The sequence below is a fragment of the Medicago sativa genome, chromosome 8 (genome assembly GCF_051527215.1).
Source record: "Medicago sativa cultivar Bolivia chromosome 8, Bolivia_mono, whole genome shotgun sequence".
Lineage (NCBI taxonomy): Eukaryota > Viridiplantae > Streptophyta > Magnoliopsida > Fabales > Fabaceae > Medicago > Medicago sativa.
In genome coordinates, this window is record NC_140756.1 from 7,707,280 (window position 1) to 7,729,994 (window position 22,715).

The window sequence follows — 22,715 nt, forward strand, 5'->3', positions numbered from 1 at the left end:
ATATATTGTCGAAAATCTTGATAAAAGTCTTTAAAGAAAATATAGAAAACTCCATTTAGTAAAAATAATCAAAATGGGTGAATTGAGAACTAGCTCCATCTCGTTGATAGCCCTCTCCTCCTAATGGTGGCCTTTCCATAGGGGCGGCTCCATCTAACGGATAGCTCTTTTCTCTCGACTCAAAACAAAGTGTAAAACATCTTCAATTAGGTAGTTTACCTCTCATTGATAGCCCTCTCCTCCTAATGGTGGCCTTTCCATAGGGGCGGCTCCATCTAACGGAGTAACTCTACCTAATTGAAATCACATACTAGGTGCACCTAGGTCGTCGTCATTATAACCGTAATTTTCAAAACATCATTCCTCAAACACAATGCTAAAACCATATTTCACAACATAACGAAACTTGTTTCAAAATACGTATCATCAAAACTCAATCGAAAATCTACTACTTAGAATCATTAGTAAATTCAAATCCAAATCAAAATCCAAATCACGTACAAATTAATATCAAACCTTTCGAAAACACATATTTCAAAACCGTATTTCTTCATCTCTCAAAACTCATGTCGAGTAGTGTATGCAACCAAATTTAAACTTCAACATTTGCACAATAAATCATAGACAAGTTCAACTAGACACCATATTGATATTCATGACATTAAACATAAATTTTCAGGGACAAGAAAAATGTTCAAAGGGTGTGTTCCCCATTTTTATAAACACTTTAACATAGAAAATCAAAATATCAATAATATTAATAGTAAAAATATGTGATAATGATCGTTATCAACTCACCGATACGACGAATCAACTAAATTTGTTCTCCAACCATCCTAGGAGAAACATTGAAAGCAGCTGCCCACATACCCATTTCAAGAAAAGCCGAAGCACAACAAAACTGATTCAAGCTTCTTCATTATTATATTTTTTTCCATTGCAGCAACATGGTTTTGGATTCTTGAGGAGCAAAACCGTGGCACAGGATTGCAATTTCCTTGGTCCCATAATATTGTAATATATGCCCACTAATTGTTTTCACCATAGTGCTTGTTGGGTAGTATGACTCTATGTTTCTCAAAACTTTAAAGAATCTAAATGTTTCAATGAATGGGTACTATCTTCTTTCTCTAGAGCACCTAACCAAATCCCAAAATTTTACCCAAGTGTATTTGTAGAATTAGGGAAAAGTTTTCTTATATATGAAATTCTTCTCATGAGTGTTTGAATTTTGAAAGGAATTTGGTGATTGAAAAGGGAAGAAGAAGATTAGGTCATGGGTGAAGGATGGAATGAAAGTAGAAGGTGAAAGAGGGAACTAGAAAGTTCCCGTGAAAAGAATATGGGGTGTTGTCCCCCTTTTTTTTTTTATATACATGTTGTCCCCTTTTTTTTTAAATTTAATTTTTTTTTGAAACGGTGCGTTTCAGTCTTACACATTCATCTATAATTCATTGCATGCAACTTCGATAATGTAGTGTTGTTTGAAGGCGAAACATGGATACTAATTTTCATTTTAAAGCAGGAACAAATTTGAACTAGAAAAAACTCCACAAGACTCGTATTCATTTAATTTCAATCATAATTGTTTCCTTATATACAATTATACATTGGGCATACATGTAATGATATTATGCTTATGTTACACAATCATTGTCACGTTTTCATATTACTTAATTTCATCATGATTTGAGTATTTGATTCATAGCTATATCATTCGTTTGTAATGCACTTAGAGATATAGCTTTAAAAAATGCTTCAGAGAACGATTCACTATTCCCGTGCATGGCTTCCTCGAGTTTACCTAAATGTTCATAGAAGCCTAACATTCTCCCCTAGTATTTCACAAGTGGTTACATTATGCCAAGTCGATTCATTCTCGTTTTGCAAAAGGGACACTAAAGCGAACATTTGACCCCCCCCCCCCCCTTCTTGCTCCGCTTCTTGTCAAACATCTGGAGGTAATTATGACCTAATCTCCACATAAAATTCGTAATTTTGGGTGGAACCTCCATTTGTTAGATTTCCGCTTCCTGGTGTATTGAATTACATTGTTTAATTTTTTTTAATTGTACAATGTTTCCCATCATTTTTAATTTTTTCAAAGTAAATAAATAAAAATGTCAAATAGGAGATTCTTCACTTTTAGTAAGAATCAATCAGAATTAACTTATAAGCTACCAAAAATCAATTTTGACCCCTCTAAAATTTGAACTAAACATTCACTAAGCTGATTAATATGTCAATCACTAGCTTTTTTGGAGAAACATAGGTTACAAATTCAACATTTTTGGACATTTATTCTTGTTGAGAATTGAGATACTCGTCCATTTCCATCTTGACCAAATAACTGATTTTGTCTTATTATTTGACCTTCAACCACCCCTTAAACTTACAATATACATGTCCTTGTACCCAAGTTTTGCATTTTTCCTCAGCTAGTAAACAACTTTATCCTATAATTTAGGAGTATAAATACTATCCTTTGTTAATAAGAAGTCTCCAAATCAAATCAGAAACAATAGAACATCAATCTTCATCTTTTAGGCTGTGTTTGGTACCATGGATAGATCAAGGAAAGAAAGCCTAAAGAATGGAAAGTTTATGGAAAAACATTCTTTCCCTTGTTTGGTTGCTTTGTAAGAGTGGAAAGAAAGTATCTTTTTGGTGGGACCCATGCCTAAAATCTTTCCCTACTTTTTGGACGGAAAGGATGTAGAAACACCAACTTTTGAGTGAAAAGACCATAATACATACTATCATTTTATTTTATTATTATAAAATAATACATGTGTGTATATATCATTTTTATAAAAGGGTATAAACGTCATTTACAAAATATAGTTTATTCTTTCCTTCCACTTTCTATTCACTTTCACTATAATCAAACAACCTAACAAATCATCTCACTTTCCATTCACTTTCCTCATACTTTCTTTCCTTTAACAATCTTTCCTCTTACAATCTTTCCTCTCACTTTCTTTGGTGATCCAAACACACCCTTAGTGGTAATCATATTTTTTAACTAATCTTAATATTTTTACTTCATTTTTTAAGCTGATTTTTTTATTTCATTAAACATTCAACAAAGCATTTCTCCTTCTTCCTTGGTCCCTCTTTTTGTTCCTTATAATGGATGGCTAAGAAGATGAAACTGTTTCTAGTTCTCAAAAGTTAATGTTATTTTTCTTTTGGTGAATAAAGTTATTCTTTTTATATTTCATGAATAAACCCCATTTTATTTTGTTTTTCATCATATACTAGCATATTTTAATAATGATACATACTAAATATAAAAAAATATTTATATATTTTGATACTAATCATATATTATTATTTTTTTAATTTGTTTCTGTATATTGAATAAATTTTTATCTTAACCTATTGTTCTTTTTTGTAGAATGGATCCTCAAATTTCTGCTGTGGGAATAATTCTATATGTGGAACCTGAAAAGGTGAATGATGCTGTTGCCTTTTACAAGGCAGCCTTTGACGCTGTCGAGGTTCCGCTGCGCCATTCCTATTATGCAGCTCAGGTTATTATTGGTGGCACCAGATGTTTGATAAAGCACCCCGAGCACCCTTCCGACCTGTGAGTTTGATTTTCACGTTTGAAATTTAGTTTATATTTTGTGTCAGTGTCTTTTGGAGGATTGCTTGAGGAAAAATGATTAAAACCAGATCTAAGCAAGTTTTTTTCTCTGTTTTTGAGATTTGAGGCCTGTTTGTTCTTGTGGTTTTTTATTTTTGGTTTTTTTGGAACTTTCTATGCTTAATTGGTGGGGTCTGTTCATCTTCGTTTGTTTGGCAGTATCAAGTTTGGTTATGTGTGAATGATCTTTTAAAACATATATCCTTTTATATATATATATATACTAGTTTTTCCACCCGTGCAACGCACGGCAAACGGCGAATAAAGATTTTTTGTGGCATTAACAAATTGTTACTCGAACGTACCACCAAAATAAAAACATATAATGCATTTGTTAGACAAATCAGATTATGTTGTCATCATCAAAATAAAGATTTCATCATTTGACATATAGTTCAATTTAATTTAAAGCAATCACATAACTCAAAAAGGTTATAAGTGACACAAAGAAATAGTCGACACTTGGAAGGGCAATTAATCCAAAAAATAAATATCCTTCTTGAAGATAGATGCATCATCGCATGATAGCTCCAAAGTAATATACAAAATTAAACAAAGGTTTTTGAATTTTATAAATATAGCTTGGATAATTCAATTTTTATTTAAAATTCACTATGAGGAGGAAGGTTCCGTAAGCCTCCCGTGTTTTTTGGGCATGTGTTTGAAAGTATCCTAATGATTGGGTAAACAAAGAGTGAATCCTAAGTAAAATAATAATTTTGTTTATGTTACAAAGATAAATTAAAAAAAGCAAGTAATTATGGTTACCCAGATTGATATTAGCCTTATTTGTTTACCCATAAGAATAGTTGTCTCTCTATCATTAGTAATTATTCAAGTTACACTATGAGGAGGTTTGGGGCGTATTTTGAAATTATCCCAATAAAATGGATAAACATAAAGTGTGTCTTAAGTCAAATAGTAATTTTGTCTATGTTTACAAAGATTAATTAAAATAAAATAAAGGAAGTAAATAACCCAAAAGCCGATATAGATATCAAGTCTTTGAGCAACTCTCCAAGACCTCATCTTTGGAATAGCTTCCCCGTGCCGCTTTCCAACCACACAAGCAAAGGCAAATAACAGGGGAATCCTTGAGCACCGGTAATCCTCATATCGTCCCTTACACATATCTTTTTGAATCACAACAATCGGACCCTTCGCCGAAGCCGACCAACATTGAAGAGATTATTTTGCAAGGTATGTAAGTAAAACATTATTACTATTGTAGGATTAAGCATCAAAGGTAATTGACTTCATTGTTGAGTTACTATTGTTATATAAAAGAATAAAAAAATAGGCAAACCAAATCATTATTAAAGCAAGATATTGTTTAATTCTACTCAAGTATATCATAAGTATTGTCAAGTAAATAAACAAAAAGCCGATATAGAGCTAGAATAAAAGCTCACAAAACATAGTTTTAAATCATTGGTTGCATAGCTCGGCATATAGAAATTACTCAATGTACTAAACCACATTCAAGAGTACTATAAAACTCAACCACACAACTTCATTGGTCATTTGCAACTAAGTTGTTTTAACAAAATTCGAAGAGACACACACATTGGTACCGAATCGAATTAAGACATGAGAAAACCAAACATTGGTACCGACCTACAGCTTTATATCATCAAATTTCCGCTAAACCGTCAATCCTACAAACATAAAAAAAACCTTATTAGCAAAGGCGAGTGAAATATTAATCCATTATATTGAGCACTTTAGTCCCCTAACTTAAGATCGAACCCGATAGCAATTAGCAAAGGCAAGTGGACATGAAAAGCGACCTCGCCATAAAAATAGAACCAAAAGGCACAAACACAACGCTATATAGAACATTTATAAAATCCAATTTCAATTATAAACATCAAACAAATGAGTAAAACATAAAAATGATAATTTAGCATCCATGACCTCAGAACTTGATTATGAGTTAAGCACATTTAAAACAAATGTTAAATGCCATTTATGATGCGATTTTTTTTTAAAGACAAAATTACAAACACTTAATTAAATGTCATTTCTTGTAAGATCTAAAACAAAATAAACGAATATGAAACAAAATAAACACATACCTTTTCTTGTTGCTTTTTCTATGAAGGTATCTTGAGAATGAATGATTCAACCCAATAGCTACCGCAATTTCAATTTCAATCATGTGCTTATCAAATGCAGTTATCACTTACAAATATGACCAACATATTGACAATGACAACAACTATCTATCATTTATCCAAAAGTTATAATGTATCCAAAAGTTATAATGTTAATTTGAAATTCCAACTCACATCCAAAAGCATTTCTTAAAAACAGAACAGAACCAAACTATGTGAAAATAACATGAAAAGAAAAATAGAAAAAACATAGAAAACATAAATAAAACGAAAATAATTAAATGCAAAGTTAGACAAATGCAAATCTGAAAATACATCAACCAATCTTTTCACATATGAAAAAGTTAATGTAATTAAAGTAATCTATTAAAGTTGAATAAAATGAAGTTATTATTATGATATAAAATAAAATAGCAATACCTTGCAACCATGTTGCTTGATTTCTCATATAGATTTCTTCATTTCGCACAAAATCACGTAAAACAAAATTGCAAAATCGAATTACTCAAACTAACAACCCATCATATTTGAAGCTAACATAGTTAATGAAAAATCCATTATCCATTATAATTTACAAAACAGAAGCAATAATTAATTAACGTTTTGAAATTCAATTTGAAAACCGAATACGATACCTTTAATTGTCATACCTATTTCTTGAAATTCATCAGCACCAATTTCGATTGCACATGAAAATAGAAACATGGTGTGTGTGAGTAATTTTCCCGTAAAGATAAATGGGATTTGACCAAAAAAAATGTTTACTCAAAATTCAAAATATAATGGATCTATAAATCCGAAGATGAAAATGGATGAATCATTACCTCCTCCCCGTAAGTGTGTGTTGTTATCTCATTCTTTCATTTAGCGACAGATCCAAAATTTAAAACTACAAAAACAAATAATATTAATGTTTAGAGAGATTTATGACAATATAAACAGAACCAAATTAAAATGAGTATTTTTGGATGAAAGAGAGAGAAAGGAACCGATGATACCTCGGCGCGGTGGAGAGAGAATTTCGACGTGGTGGTCAACGGTGGTCTCAAAATTGAACTTGATAGAATGTATAAATGAATGAGTTGCTTTTGTAGAGGATGAAGAGATGAAGATGATGATGGCTTTATTTTAGTGGGAGGAGGCCGAAATTGATAGAAAATGATGAAAGAAGGTAGAAGAAAGATGATTTCATGGATGGAGGTTGGGGTTTACGTGAGAGAGTGTGAGGAAGAGAGAGAGAGAGTGGTGTTGAGTTTGTGTGTGTGAGAGAAAAAGTGAGGAAAATAAAAAGAAAAAGAAGTTTAGAAGGAATGGAAGATAAAGAATATAGAAAGTGATGTTTGTTGGGATAAGAGAAAAAATAGGAGGGAAAGGAGGATTTGAAAAATTTTGAAATTTGAATTTTGAATTGAAAGAGGGAAAATATAAGATAATGATATTTTATTGTTTGTATTGTGTAAATGCTTAAAGTGGAAACTTTAAAATTATTTTTTAATGGTGATGTGACATTAAGGGGCTTGTGGATGTGAAACATTGGATTGGGGATGTGCCACATTGGATTGATGTCAAAAAAGTTGCTATTTGTTGCTTCATGTTTGTATATTATTAAGATTAAGATTAAGATTAAGATATATATATATATATATATATATATATATATAGATATGTTTCTATGTTTGATTTTTATATCTTAAAGAGAATTACTAGTACTACTAATTATGGGTATATTAATAATCATTTTTTTTGAGAAATATATTAATAATCATAAGCACATGAAAATATATTTTTATATTTACCATCTAATCAAAAGTTGTTGTCTTAAAAAATAAAAATAATCAATATATAGTTGCTTATATATTTAGAAATAGAGGTATTGGTCCTTAAACGTTTTCTTATTAAATCTTAGGACCGGCTCTGCTACGACGGTTGGGGTGGAGGATGTCGCAGCTACCGTACAGAAGGCTGTGAGCGCTGGGGCTGTTGAGGAACAGCTTGATGAATTTGCACCCAATTATGGTGGTCAGCACATTGTGAAGCTGAGGGATCCATTTGGTTATGTTTGGTACATTTGTGAGGGCAAGTCCCTAGCCAAATTCATGTAACAACCCATAAATTACAGTAGCAAATGAAGGGTTGGTTGATCCATGCTTTTTTTTTTGGTTACAGGTTGATCCATGCTTTGATATTGTTATATTTGTTAGTACTTTGCTACATCCTTTTTTAGTTCTAATTAGGTGTTTATTGCTACAATTATCTTTCTTTTAGCGCTTAATTATGACAATTGCTGGGATGTAAGACTATGCTTAAAAATTGTTGTTTTATCCTATCTTGTTTGGTGCATTTATCCTACTTTTATTCTTTTAGTATTGGTCTTTGTTGGAGATATGCTTAACACTGAAATTCAAATTTAATAATTGTATCATAATTGTTACAAACAACTGAAACTAGTTAGCTTGCTTTATGCAGGCTTTTCCAAGATCAACTAATTGCGTTTCAAACAAATTCAAATTTCTTTTCTTGTCATAGTTTTCTCTTGAAATACCTTGTGTTGCAAGTTTGTGCTTCACAACGTGCACTGTAGTAATTGTGGTGCATCAATTGATAAACTATCATTTATACATTGTGATATATACTAACTAAATGGTTCTTATTGAAAACTTGATATGGTAAGTTAATTGAATTAGATTCGTTTGTTTATTCTATAATTCTACACAGATTCTTTAGGTGGGAGGATTTATAAACATATTAATCATATGCTGCAAAAGAATAATTTATATCTTAGGAAATATATTTCAAGAGTTACAGATTCTTGTTTTCACAAGTGAAACGGAAATAAATTACATAACTCAAACTTTATCCAATTAACTTGAATAATAAAATTGACTACATGGCAACTATCTATGTTCCAAGTATGATTCAATTCTACTATTGAATTGCTTTGAATTCCACTTCCTTGATTTAGGGACTGCATTTTTCTACAACTTTTTCAAAAATTCCATGCATTAGATTAGATAGACATATCGTGTGATTTATTAAAACTGAGTAAACATGTTTAAATTTGATCCTAAAAATATAAACAGTATGCAATGATTAAAAATAGCATAACAAGGACGAAAACATGTGACTTGTGTGAAGTTACAAATAACTATAGTCAAGAAGATGGCCAAGAAGATGAAACTATAGTCTATCAATTGATGCACTACAATTACGGTAGTGCACCTTGTATAAAGCCCAAACTTATAATAACATGAGATGTTTTACCGAAGGGTCTTGTTAACGAGTGCCCCCGGAGCACTTTTTAAGGATTCTAAAAGAAGAAAAATATTTTATAAAAAAGTTAAATATTTCGATTTCCGATGCATTGATTACACATATTTTTATGATAAGTTACCGTTTAAAGACCTTAACTAGTGCCCGGGGCACCGGTTAACATTTCCCTTTAATGAATGGTACTCATTGAAAACATGATATGGTTGTTAATTGAATTAGATTAGTATATAGAGTATTATTTTAAGTAATAGAGTATTTACATTGTTACCTATTTTTTCAATCAACTTCGTTAAAAGTGTTTATGCACAATTTCACATTGAAGTGATAGATCAAACATACTTATGCACATATTCTTCTTGATTTTGAATTTAAGCCTAATTTTACAAATAAATATTTCATCAACAATATTATAAATCAAATAATCGATCAATGTGTCAAATCAAGACCGAATAATTCACTTGTGAACACTAGTTTTGAGGGCGGTGAATTTGGCCATATCAACTTAACATTAAATTTCTTCTTCTTCATAAAAAATAAAATAAATTAAACGTCAACATAATCATTTTTTAACCGAGTTTGATGGAAATATGTCAACGATACATATAGTTTCAGACTTAAAAGGACCAATTTGTAAAAAAAAAAATTAAATGACTAGCTAGTTATACACATGTAACTTAAAAGATAGTAGATGATATTTTGTCTATTCTATAATTGTCTCAAGTTTAACAATACAAATTTTCATTTTAGTATGGCACACAAAAACATTATTTGTGTATCCTAAACATCACCGTCGTTTTATATTTATCACTTAATTCAACCTTTAATTTTGTATAACTGTTCGAATTCAACCTCCGAATGATATCAACTAACTTATCAATTATAAAATCATCTGCTATCGTATACTTTATTTATCATTCAATATTTCTTACCAAACAGAGCAAAAGCTTCTTACATTTTGTAAATAATTAAAAAAATAAAACATGTGATCGAATCAATTTTACTAACTTTATGAATTTCATTAGAAATAGCATAAACAATACAACGGGTCATTCAACTAAAAAAAATGCCGACTAGGCATACAAATGAGCAACTATATATTGGTTTTTCGATGAACAAATTAACTTCACCAAGAAGTTTGGAAGAAAGGTTATGACCTGAATAATAACTACAAGAATATTATTGTTTGTATTTGTTGACAATTTTAAATAGTGACAGGGCTCGAAACAATAAGATAGCAACTCAAAAACATTTTTGGCGGTTGTGACCCTCATAACGTACCTATGCCCCCCTTGAGGCGGCCATGATCCTCAGAAAACGTTTGATTTTTATTTTTTTTTTGAAGAAAAGAAAACGTTTGATTTTAAAAGAGGAAAATTGAAAAAGCATACTTTCGTTTGCCATGTTTCTAAGAATGGCCTAGAAAGAATTGAGAAACTAATCACCTACAATGTTTAGAGAATTCCACCTTTCTATCTATCACTCACATGCTAATGAATCCAAGAAACTAGGTCTATTTATACTAGTTGTCGTAAAATGGACGTGAAGAGGACAATTGATCCCATTCTCTCCCCGCTCATATGCATTGCGAGACAATTGCGACCCAATCAAAACTAAAAATGTTAAAAAGGATCGATTCACTAATCCCATATGGGCGTGACCCATCACTAGTCTTTTCACATTTGCAATCATAACTAAAAAGTAAACAAAAATAGGAAAAATTAAAATACAGCTCCCAAATTCAAATTTTTGGTCAATATAAAGCAAGGGAATGAAAACACATTTATTCTTGTTGATATTCTCATTCCTTCTTGACCAAAAATCAAACAACTGATTTTGTCTTATTATTTGACCGTACGTCATCCCACAACTCAGCAGCACTGGTGCCCTATGTCTATGTGCCATATCTGTCCTCGTACCCAAGTTTTGGCTTTTTCCTCAGCTAGCAAAGGACCTTATCTTAATTTCTAGTATTTAAATAGTATGATCAACATTTTTTAAGTCACTTATTCAGCTAGAAGAGAAGAAATTGAAAGAAGAAAAATTCAAAGCATATCAAAACAACATTCAACAAATCTTCATCTTTGTGTGGATGTGGTAATATTTCTATATTCATCTTTATACTTTATTTCTAGGTCTCGCAAGTTATTATTTTATTTTACATTGTTGAAGCCCATGCATATTTTTGGTTTTCTGTATATCTTAAACTATACAAACTCATCATATAATTTATTTGTGGTTTTGATAGAATGGCAACAATGGATAATCCAGTTTTGAGTTTCATGAGGGCTCTATTGGTGGAACCTTCAAAGGTTAATGATGCTGTTGCTTTCTATAGGAAAGCTTTCCATGCTCAAGAGGTTACACCAGTACCACCCTTTGCTGCTGCTCAACTTAAGATGGGTAGCAACAACTTCTTGATCATTCACCTCCCATCCCATTTGTGAGTATAAAAATAATGCTCTTTATTAAATAATTTCATGTTTATTTATTTATTTAGTTTATTTATTGAGTCTAGCTCTAGGATTGTTTGAGAAAAAAATATTATAACTGTTTTGCGATTTGAGACTCTGCTTGTTTTTGTAAATTTGTAATCATTTTGTTATTTTGGTCCCTATATAGTTTGTTTTTGCTGCTTCTGCTGTTTTTCGCTGTCTATAACAATTGCTTACATCCAAGATAAAGTAGGTAGCTGGTATTCAAAGAATTTTTCATAAAGAAAAAAAGTACTTTTATATATTGGTGTGTAGCTTATATTTAGGTAGCAAGATAAAGTGTTTTTGAAAAGATTATTTGCTTTCAGTTCCAATGATGAAGGAGAGAACAAAATGAATACAACCTTTGGGGTGAGCAACATTGCAGCTGCCGTCCGAGGGGCTGTGAGGGCTGGGGCAGTTCAGGAACCGGTTGAGGAAAACATCGCAGCCATGCATGGTGGTGGCCCCATAGCGAAGGTCCGGGATCCATTTGGTTTTAGTTGGTACATTTGCAAGAGCCCAATTCATGTAATAACCCATGGCTTGTAGTAGCAATGAGTTCAGGGTTGCTGGCATGTATGACTATGCTTTAATTTTCATGTTTACTGTTTTGCTACTTGCTATTAACTTTGACTATTGCTGGGATGTGTAATTATGCTTTAATTGTTAATTAATCTTCTTTTGCTTGGTATATTTATCCTTCTTATATTCTCTTTGCATTGCTTCTTTTGTTGGGGTTTTAAGGAAAAAGAAAAAGTAACATTAAGAGCTATGTATTATGTAACGACCCGATATATAGCTCTTAGTGTTACTTTTTCTTTTTCCTTGAAAGAAAAATAAGCAACACCTGATATTATGCAGAATTAGTTCCCACTTAACAATGGGTGACATTTTGGTTTTGTTTTTTTTGTCACTGTCGGAGTTTTACTTGGTTTGTTCTTCTGTGGTGTTTTATTTGGTTTGGTTGCAATTTTCCTTTTAAATTTGTACGTAGTAATTGTATGCTGATTTTGGAACGGATTTGCGCATCTTGTGCTAGTTTGTTCATCATCAATAAAAAAATTTTTTATGAAAAAACAAATGAGCAAATACATTAACTTTCGATGAACAAACTTTACTAAATAGTTCAGAGTGTAAGATGGATGTATAAACTTGAATAATATTTGGTCAATTGAGACATCAGTCCTTTGACAAAAAATATTATCCACAACCACCAATTGGAGGCATGCTCCACTTAAATTCATTTTCTTCACTTTGTGACTATGTTATATGATTATTAGTTCCACTTTGATTCGACCCTTTCCTAGCTTTGATTATGAGTTCCACTTTCTTTCCCATATGTAGAGCCCTCACTATTAGATGATAAATTAAATTTGGTTCAGTTAGATTCCGTTATGTTTGTTCATAATTGTTCAACAATTTAGTTGAGTAACTAATTATAAGTTACTTTTATATTTATTTTCATCACTTGGCACCATATATTTTTCATTCTTCAATAATCAATACACAAGTTGCATTAATCATTCTATATTGTTTTCATATAACTCACTTTCCTTCAAAAAAAATATAACTCACTTTCATTATGATTTGAGCATCGATTCATCAACATCATTCATAGATTCATCGTTCACCTAAATGCTTGATAGAATGATTCACTATTCCACATGGATATGGCTTCCTCGAGTTCACATAAATGTTCATAGAAGCCTATCTTTCTCCCTGTATTTCACAAGTGAATAGATTATGCCTAGTTGATTCATTCTCATTTTACAAAAGGGATACTAAAGAGGACATTTGACCCTTTTCTTGCTCCGATGCATGTCAAATATTCGATTTGGGAGACAATTAGGTCGTAAAAGTGTTAGATTTTAGACAATTACGACCTAATCTCCACATAAAATAAACAACTAGGTTGGATTAAGTAGGTTGTAATATCAAATAGGAGATTTATTCACTAAAAGCAACCAAATATACAGCTTTAGCCGGAATCAATTCCACTCAAAAACAACTAATTATATCGAATTAATTCTACACCTCTTGAATCAATTTTGATCTCTCTCAAACTGGAACCAAACATACAATAAGCTGATTAATGTGTCCATTACTAGTTTTTTTTCCTTTTTCATTTACATTCATAATCAAGAAGAAAATAAAAAGTGGACAAACACAGCTTGCAAATTCAAATATTTTGGACAAAAAAGAGCGATATGCAAAACATTTTTACCCGTTCATTTCCATCTTCACCAGATCACTGATTTTGTCTTATTATTTGACCTTCAACCACCCCTTGAACTTACAATATATGTGTCCTTGTACCCAAGTTTTGCATTTTTTCTCACGTAGTAAACAACTTTATCCAAATATTTAGTATAAATAAATAGGGTTAATTAAGTTTTTGGTCCCTATAAATATTTGCAGTTTTTTTAGTCCCTATAAAAACAAATTACACTTTTTAGTCCCTACAAAATTTTCCGTTAGTGATTTTAGTCCCTTTTAAATTAAAATTTATTTAATTATACTTAAACTTCTAAATTTTTGAAAGATTTTTTACGTACATGTTCATAACATCGTAAGACACTCTTTTATAAAATCTTTTAGTTTTTTAACATGTAATGAATTAAATATTAATTTTTCTAAAAGCCAAAATTTCAAGATTAGATTAACGAAAATTTGGACCTAATGATAAAATTTTGAGTTACTTTTTTGCGGAAGAACTTTGTATAATGTTCTAAATAAGTCTTTAAAAATATGTTAAAAATTTAAAAGTTTAAGCACAATTAAGCAAATTTTAATTTTACAAGGACTAAAAGTATGTGTTGGTCCCCGTTAAATTAAAATTTGTTTAATTATACTTAAACTTTTATATTTTTAAATGATTTTTAACAAACATGTTAAGATCATTATAATAATCTCTTTTATAAAAAATTAGAGTTTTTTAACATGTAATGAATTAAATATAACTTTTTTAAAACGCTAAAAATTCAAGATAAAACTAACGAAAATTTGGACCTAAAAATAAAATTTTGAGCTAACTTATTACGGCGGAACGTTTTACATTGTTTTAAACAAGTATGTAAAATATCATTAAAAAATTTAAAATTTTAAGCACAATTAAACAAATTTTAATTTAACAGGGACTAAAAACACTAACGGAAAATTTTGTAGGGACTAAAAAGTGTGATTGATTTTTATAGGACCGAAAAAAACTGCAGCTATTTATAGGGATCAAAAACTTAATTAACCCAAATAAATATTATAATCCGTCCGGTCCTTATTATAAGAAAATTTTCAAAAATTTTTTTGGTCCTATTTATAAGAAAATATCACAACTTTTAAGGTGTAGTTATTGTTTAAAAGACTTTTCTACCCTCATTTAATGATTCTCTTTTTAATATTAGAGGGTGTATTTAATGTTTCACAATTTTTTATGAGGGTATCTTTGTAAAAATATTCAAAAAGTTATATTAATTAATGATTACATTGATTTTGATGTTTTTTGGTTTTGTTTCTTATAATAAGGACTGGAGGGAGTAATTCGTTAAGGGGAACCGGGAAGTCACCAAATCAAATCAACAAGAACATAACAATATTAATCTCTGAGTGGTAATAACATTTTTAAACCCATCATTATATTTTTACTTCATATTTTTAAGCTGATATTTTTATTTCATTAGACATTCAACAAAGCATTTCTCCTTCCTTTCTCTAAAAAGAAAGAAAAGCATTTCTCCTTCCTTGGTCCATCTTTTCCCCCTTATAATAGCTAGATGAAACAGTTTCTAGTTCTCAAAAGTTATTGTTATTTTTCTTTTGATGGATAAAGTTATTGTTTTTATGTTTCATGAATAAAACCCATTTTATTTTGTTTGCTATCTTTCTATACAAGCATATTTTAATAAAGATACATGCTAAATATAAGTGATAATCTATATCAATTGATGCACCACAATTACTCTAGTGCACCTTTGTATAAAGCCCAAACTTAGAATAACATGAGATGTTTTAAATGAATGGTACTTATTGAAAACTTTATATGGTTGTTAATTGAATTAGATTAGTCTATAATTCTTCATGGATTCTCTAAGAGTGAACCCGGAGCACTTGGTTGTTCCATTACGACAAAGATCCAAGTACCATTCATACAAATATATACAATGGAATGCAATTTTTATCATGAGTCTGATTTTAAAGGTTCATTAATTATTTGGTTATAGAAATCAGATGGTTGAATGTGCGGTAAGAAGACATTAACAAACTAAGGAAATAGTAAACAAGGAGTAACTTCTCGGTTGTGGGCTTTGTGGTGTGGTCGGTATAATGTACGTTTCACTTTTTTGTGGATTTTTCCTTCTCATACTTCCTTCTCATACTAGCATATATGGAATTAGTTAAGTTCTCTGCTTTCTTTACAAATTCCTCTATCCAAAATATGTCCCCTCAATGTAAGATTGTGATTATTGCTACTGTCATTACTATTGTTAATGTCATTTGGTTATGTATTAAAAATAACAGGTTTTTACGAGAAACACGTTCGTTGGAAAGCAACCATCAATGTAATCATCTCTAATGTTTATTTGATCGACCAGTACTTTCACTAAGGCAAGTGTTGGAACAATAGTCAAAATTAGTTAAAAATACTTTTTTACATCACCGAAGAGATTACTAGGCCGAGTCACGGACTAGGTCGATCTCTTTAAGACGTTTCGTGACACTGTCCAAGATTGTGCAACGGACTATCAACCACGACGTCTCCAGGATAAAACAAATCAACTATAATCGTTTCGGAGTCCTACCGCACCGTAGGATCCGTTCTACAAATACACCTTAAAATATGGTGCTAAGACCACTCTAATATGGCATTGATGACACTCTTATATGGTACTAGGACCACTCTAATATGGTGTTTCCACCACTCTAACCTCTAACTTCTCCAAGAGCATAAAACATAAAAAGATGAATTATATTCTTAAGATCATTCTTATTTTTCGAATGGACACTTTATCTCGAAAGGGACTATGATCTTACGAATACTCTTATTTTTGAAGGGACGAAATTTACCGAAGGGACTATGTTCTTAAGACCATTCTTAATTCCGAAGGGACATTTTAAACCGAAGGGACTATGGCCTCAAGAACACTCTTTAAATTCGAAGGGACAAAAAATGAGGGAGAAGAAAAGAATAACACATCAACACAAGCTAAAGGAGGAAGAAGAGAGAAAAGTTCTTTAACAACTCAATTTATAGGTGAAGTGCCAAAGATAAGTTACAAATCCAATGACTATGATTAGTTGACCGTTAGAAAATCAATGACATTATCTCACCTCATAAATGAGCACTAATTGAGAAAGTTGACATGAGATTTTTTTTTTTTAAATTCACACCATAACACTCTATGTGTTCCAACAATCCCCCACTTGAATTTAAAAATGACTCGTAGGTTTCTATTAAGATTGCATATGCAAAGGTGTCTTACGACTTGAACCTTTGCCTTCCGAGATTGTGCATAAGCAAAGGTGTCTATGACTTGAACCTTTGCGTAGTGAATAGGATTCAGATTTTACTAGAGTGACTCGTAGTCTTGAACTCGTCTCCGACATCAAACCACACACAACCTTTTCTTAGGTGTATTCTCAAAAAGTTTGTGCATTAAAGGCCCCGCACGTTAATCTCGGTTTAGTGAACGCTTTAGTAATTTTGCCTATAGAATTCCATAGGAAGCGGCCCCCACTTCCACATTCACAAAGGTGAGTCTATCAAGAGTACTCCCGTAGCTAGGTACCGCACTCCTCATATAGTATAGATCTCATTGAGAGTTTCTATTATCTCAACCTCTTATCGCTTCAGGAATCATGCCTCTTGTAATTTATTATAGCATGCTCACCTCATATCACTTCACGACTTGTTATTACCCATTGAACCTATTTCTTGGGATCTCCAATCATTTAGGTCGGGTTACCATCATGAGTGATTCCATAGGCACTAGTCCAATCTTCATTAATGTGTTATGGACTTTCTCTAGCTAGTCCTTTCGTCAAAGGATCGGCTAAATTTTCATCAGTGTGTTCATGATCCATTCCTACAGCCCATGTGTAGAGTATCTCTTTAACGGTTCGTTCTTATGACGTATTTGTCATCTCTTACCGTTATAATTACGGTTCTTGATTTTTGCAATAGCCGCATACTATCGCTATGGATCAAATAGTAAGAAGACATTAACAAACTAAGAAATTGTTGTTTTTGGATTTCCAAACCGTTGTATTTGGATTTCCAAATTCTATTATCTACCGAAGTTGTTACTAGGTTGAGTCACGACCGAGTCGCTCTCTTTAAGACGTTTCGTGGCACTACCCAAAATTGTGCAAGGTAGACTATCAACCACGCCGCCTCCAGATAAAACAAGCCCGGCTACAACCGTTCGATTAACTACCGCACCGTAGAAAATCGTTCGAGAATTACACCGTCAAATATGGTACTAAGACCACTCTTTAATACCGAAACCACTTTAATATGGTATTATTACCATTCTATTATGGTGCTAAGACCACTCAAATATGGTGTTTCCACCATTCTAACCTTTAAGTTCTCCAAACTATCAATATGGTACTATGACCACTCAAATATGGTGTTACCACCATTTCTCCTCAAATAAAATTATTGAATAATTTTTATATACCGTTAAGACCATTCTTGATTCCGACGGGACATTGTTTATTCCAAATAGGGACTATGATCTTAAAAGTACTCTTTATTCCGAAGGGACATATATTATCGAAGGGACATATATTATCGAAGGGACTATGAACTTAAGACCATTCTTAATTCCGAAGGGACATTAAACCGAAAAGGGACTATGGTCTTAAGAAAACTCTTAAAAATATGGTTCAATCGATTGATCGAAGCCACTCGATACGGTACGTAACCGCTCTATTTGAAACCGAAAGGGACAAAGGAGTAGAAGCGAGAAGAAACTTGTTAACACAAGTCGGAGGGAGAAGAGAAGAAAAGAATTCCCGACAACTCAATGAAATTCTTTTCGGTGTGTGGAATGCACCGTGTGAGCTTTCTATTTATAGAGAAAATTCACAACTAATAAGTGAGAAACTTTGGGAACAAGTAATACATTACTTTGTCATTAAGTAATTCACATATTAGATCTAGTACAAAAATATCTCAAATGAGTACTAAAATATATTAAATTATGTACCAAAATATTTTAGCAATACTTGGGGACTAAGAAAGCACTTTCTAATAATGATTAAATTAATTATTTAATTTATCATTTCCAAATAATAAAATATATATCAATATATATTTTTTTCTCTAGTGCTTATGTACCCCCATTAATTAGAGGTACACCCCCACTATATAAACACTACTAATGTGTGTGTTCCATCCGATGTGGGACTTCCACTTTTTTCAATTCACACAACACTAGTTCTACCCAACATGGGAATTTGTGTTTAGTCTTTTTTACTCAATTTCCACACATGTTCCAACAATCCCCCACTTGAATTTAAAAAATGGTTTCGTAAATAACGTCAAAAACGTCTCCATAAGATTTGCTAGTAAACAAAGGTGTCGCCTACAACTTGAACCTCTCGCATAGCGAGTAAAATTTTAATTAACAAGAGTTGCTTACAGCATTGAACTCTATCTCGGACATAGAACCCACACACAAACCTTTTCATAAGGTGTATTCTAAAAGCCCGTGCGTTTATGGCCTTGCACGTGTATCCCGTTTAACGAACGCTCTAGGTATTACGCCCCGAATCCCATAGGAACCGGCCCTTAGTTCCACATTCGTATAGGTGAGTCTATCAAGAGTACTCCCGTATCTATGTACTCCACTCCAAATAGAGTATAGATCTCATTAAGAGTTTCTATTATCTCATCCTTCTATCGCCGCAGAATCATGCTTTCTTACTTTTATCATAGCATGTTCTATCACTTGTGACTTGTTATTACCCATTGAACCTATTTCTTGGGATCTCCGGTCATGTAGGTCGGGTTACCATCACTTGTGACCTTTGGGCATTAGTCCCATCCTATTGGATGTGTTTAGGACTTTCTTTTTAGTAATTCCTTTCGTCAAAGGATTGACTAATTCTTTATCAAGTACGTACATGATCTACTTTAACCGTTCCTTTTGAGAGTAGCTAGCTCTCTAATCCTTTATGTGTTCACGCCTTAATTATCGTCTCTAACGATTCTCAATTTTTGTAATAGCTGCAGACTATCACAATGATTTAACACTTCGGAAACGGTTTTATCCACTAAGGGATCTCAATTAGCAAGCATCTTGTCAACTTGCTTCTCCACTAGTTTTCTCTAGTGTTCTCATCTCATATTCATTCCATAGTGGACTGAGTCAATATCATTTGTTTTAACAAACAACTCCTCTAGTGATGCTCAATATGCAAACACTAGTCGCTAAATATTCATCCGAAAGATGTTCTATTTTATATTTTGTACCATTTAAGTACAATAGGTTACTCCTAGTGAAGTAATCTTAGAGTCATAATCTTCTTAAGGAACCTTATGACTCTTTCTATAGCATGACAATGCTTCTCATCCGTCTACTAGTAAACTTGCACAATAGTTTCACGACATCGGTGACGTCGCGTCTAATACATTCGGTGGCTTACCTAAGGATCGCCAATGATGCTCGCATATTCCGTTTGCTTAACTTCATCTCAAGTGTTCTTACACTTGGATCATAATATATGCTTGCAAGTTTACACTCAAATAATAATATTTCCTTAAGAACTTCAATTTTGTCTAGGTCTTTCTTATCAATGTTATTGATAAACAATGATTTCACATAATTCATAACATGAATCTTTAAATCAAATATGAGCAAGTTGTCTTCATAGAGACATATGATCGTGCAAATATTATTTGTCACTTTCATTCACTTTGTACTCATTCGATAGCATTAGAATGCCAAATTTTTCATGTCATTCTCCTTAGGAGTTTATTATAGACCTCACAAAGAATTATCTAACTTACATACCTTGTTTTCTTGTCCATGAATCGCAAAACTTTCAGGTTGTTTCATATAGATTTCTTCTTCTAGTTCACCATAAAAAGAGGCAACTTTCACATCCATTTGGAGTACTATCGAGTTATGAACGGCGGCTAAAGGGACTAGTACTCTTATGGATATGATTTTCGTGATCGGTGAATGAATGTCGAAGAAGTCTATATTTTTCTCTCGTCTAAAACCTTTGACTACAAGGAGAGCCTTGTATTCATCAACCGTACTATCGTGGTTTTAGTTCTTTTTTCCAAAATCCAAATACAACCGATTGGTTTTGCAACTATGAGACAAGTCAACCAAGTGTCATGTTTTGTTAGACTCAAGAAGATTCATTTCATCGTTTATTGCTTTTTGCCATAATTCAGCATCCAATGAGGATATAACTTCTTTAAGGCTTAATGAATCTTCTTCCAATGTATAAACCAAGTTCATACTCTTTAGCATTTTTAGCTTTCTTACCTCCTTGAGGTTCTATAACATCTCGTATGATGTTTTCATAACTATTTCTAATTACATGAATGTGATTAGATATAGTGCCCCCACTAGTTCTTAATTTTTAGAAGGGAATTTAGTTTACCCCCACTAGTGCCCCCACTATTCTTTAATTTACAGGGGTACTTACTTCATAGAAATCAGCATCTTTTAATTCTATGATCACTTTAACATTTAGGTCCTAAAACCTATATGTTTCGTTATTTATAACATACCTAATGAATACACATTCATAGGCTCTACTAGTGAGTTCAACTCTCGGGGTCCAGTAATCCAAATATAGTTCGGACAATCCCAAGTTCAAAAAATAAGACAAGTTAGGTTGTCTTTTCTTCAAAAATTTCTTAATTAGAATTTTTGTTCTTAGACTTGGGTACTCTATAAATTTCAATTTTAGTTATAAAAAATTGAACATTCAAGCATATCAATTTTATTTTCCAAAATTCACAAATCATCAATAAATATGATAAAAACATCATTTTATCATTTCTAATTTATGTGTCATCAAATTCACACATATCATAATTTATTATGTTTAGAGATTCATATTCTCTAAATTTCGATTTATATGAACTTTTGGTTCATATATCTTGACCGCAATAAATAAAATTGTCTAATTATAACGTTGGAATTAAATCCAAGTTACTCAAGTTTAAAATTAAACACTTGTTCGTGATCAATTTTGATACGTCAAATATTAAAATCACACAACTAATAAAATAGAAGGAGAATTTAATTTTGAACATACCATCACTAAAGTAATCTTTCCCAATAAGAATACGAGTACAAGTCAATAGACTTGTTCTTATAGGATCAAAATCCTAAAATAATTGAGCAATGAGTTCACATATGTTCAAGCTCAATTTCATAAAGATATATATTTGCCTTAATTTACCAAATAAGACTTGATCACTGTGCTCGAACAGGAGTTGGCTTAGTGAAGCAAGCACAGGATCCTTCTTATGTTGTAAGCTCATCCTTAAATTTAGAACCATTGCATCATTCACATTTGACATCGTTCAAGAGTCACACTGTACAAATTTTTTCAATACTTGACAACCAATTTTTTATCCTACTCCGATCAGCTGCTTTCAGCAGTTACGACAAATATTTGTTTTTGTCAATTGTCAAGAATCAAGTAAAAAATTAAGGACGATGCATCAACACTTGTCGGTTCTATTCTCTTAACCAATAAAGTTATTTATTTGAAAGTAAATTTCAAACAAATTTCGAGTCACGTATGTGAATTTTTTAGTGTTGTTGTTATAACAACAATCACTTCATTGTTTCGCCGATAGATGCATTTCTATAGCTTGATTTATCCTTAATGTATTTAAGGACAACTTAACCTCAATAAGTAACTTCTTCGGTAGACATAGCAGTACCAAACGTCTTAAAATTGTTGTTTTTGGATTTCCAAACTGTTGTATTTGGATTTCCAAATTCTATTATCTACCGAAGTTGTTACTAGGTTGAGTCACGACCAGTCGCTCTCTTTAAGACGTTTCGTGGCACTATCCAAAATTGTGCAAGGTAGACTATCAACCACGCCGCCTCCAGGATAAAACAAGCCCACTACAACCGTTCGATTAACTACCGCACCGTAGAAAATCGTTCGAGAATTACACCGTCAAATATGGTACTAAGACCACTCTTTAATACCGAAACC

At 32.0% G+C, this 22,715-nt stretch overlaps 1 protein-coding gene and 1 long non-coding RNA gene across 2 annotated transcripts; both read left to right on the forward strand.

Annotated features, from left to right (window-relative positions):
* The first annotated feature begins 3,395 nt into the window (after positions 1 to 3,395).
* LOC146896609 (uncharacterized protein At5g48480-like) lies at positions 3,396 to 8,095 on the forward strand. Its single transcript, XM_085737461.1, has 3 exons — positions 3,396 to 3,592; positions 7,676 to 7,905; positions 7,936 to 8,095. Exons 1-2 carry the CDS (start codon positions 3,402 to 3,404, stop codon positions 7,869 to 7,871), a joined length of 387 nt encoding a protein of 128 aa, XP_085593587.1. The 5' UTR covers positions 3,396 to 3,401; the 3' UTR covers positions 7,872 to 7,905; positions 7,936 to 8,095.
* A 3,189-nt stretch (positions 8,096 to 11,284) lies between these two features.
* LOC146896610 (uncharacterized) lies at positions 11,285 to 12,206 on the forward strand. The gene is made up of 2 exons (XR_015022175.1): positions 11,285 to 11,479; positions 11,840 to 12,206. It is a non-coding gene; the product is annotated as an uncharacterized LOC146896610 (long non-coding RNA).
* Positions 12,207 to 22,715: the final 10,509 nt, after the last annotated feature.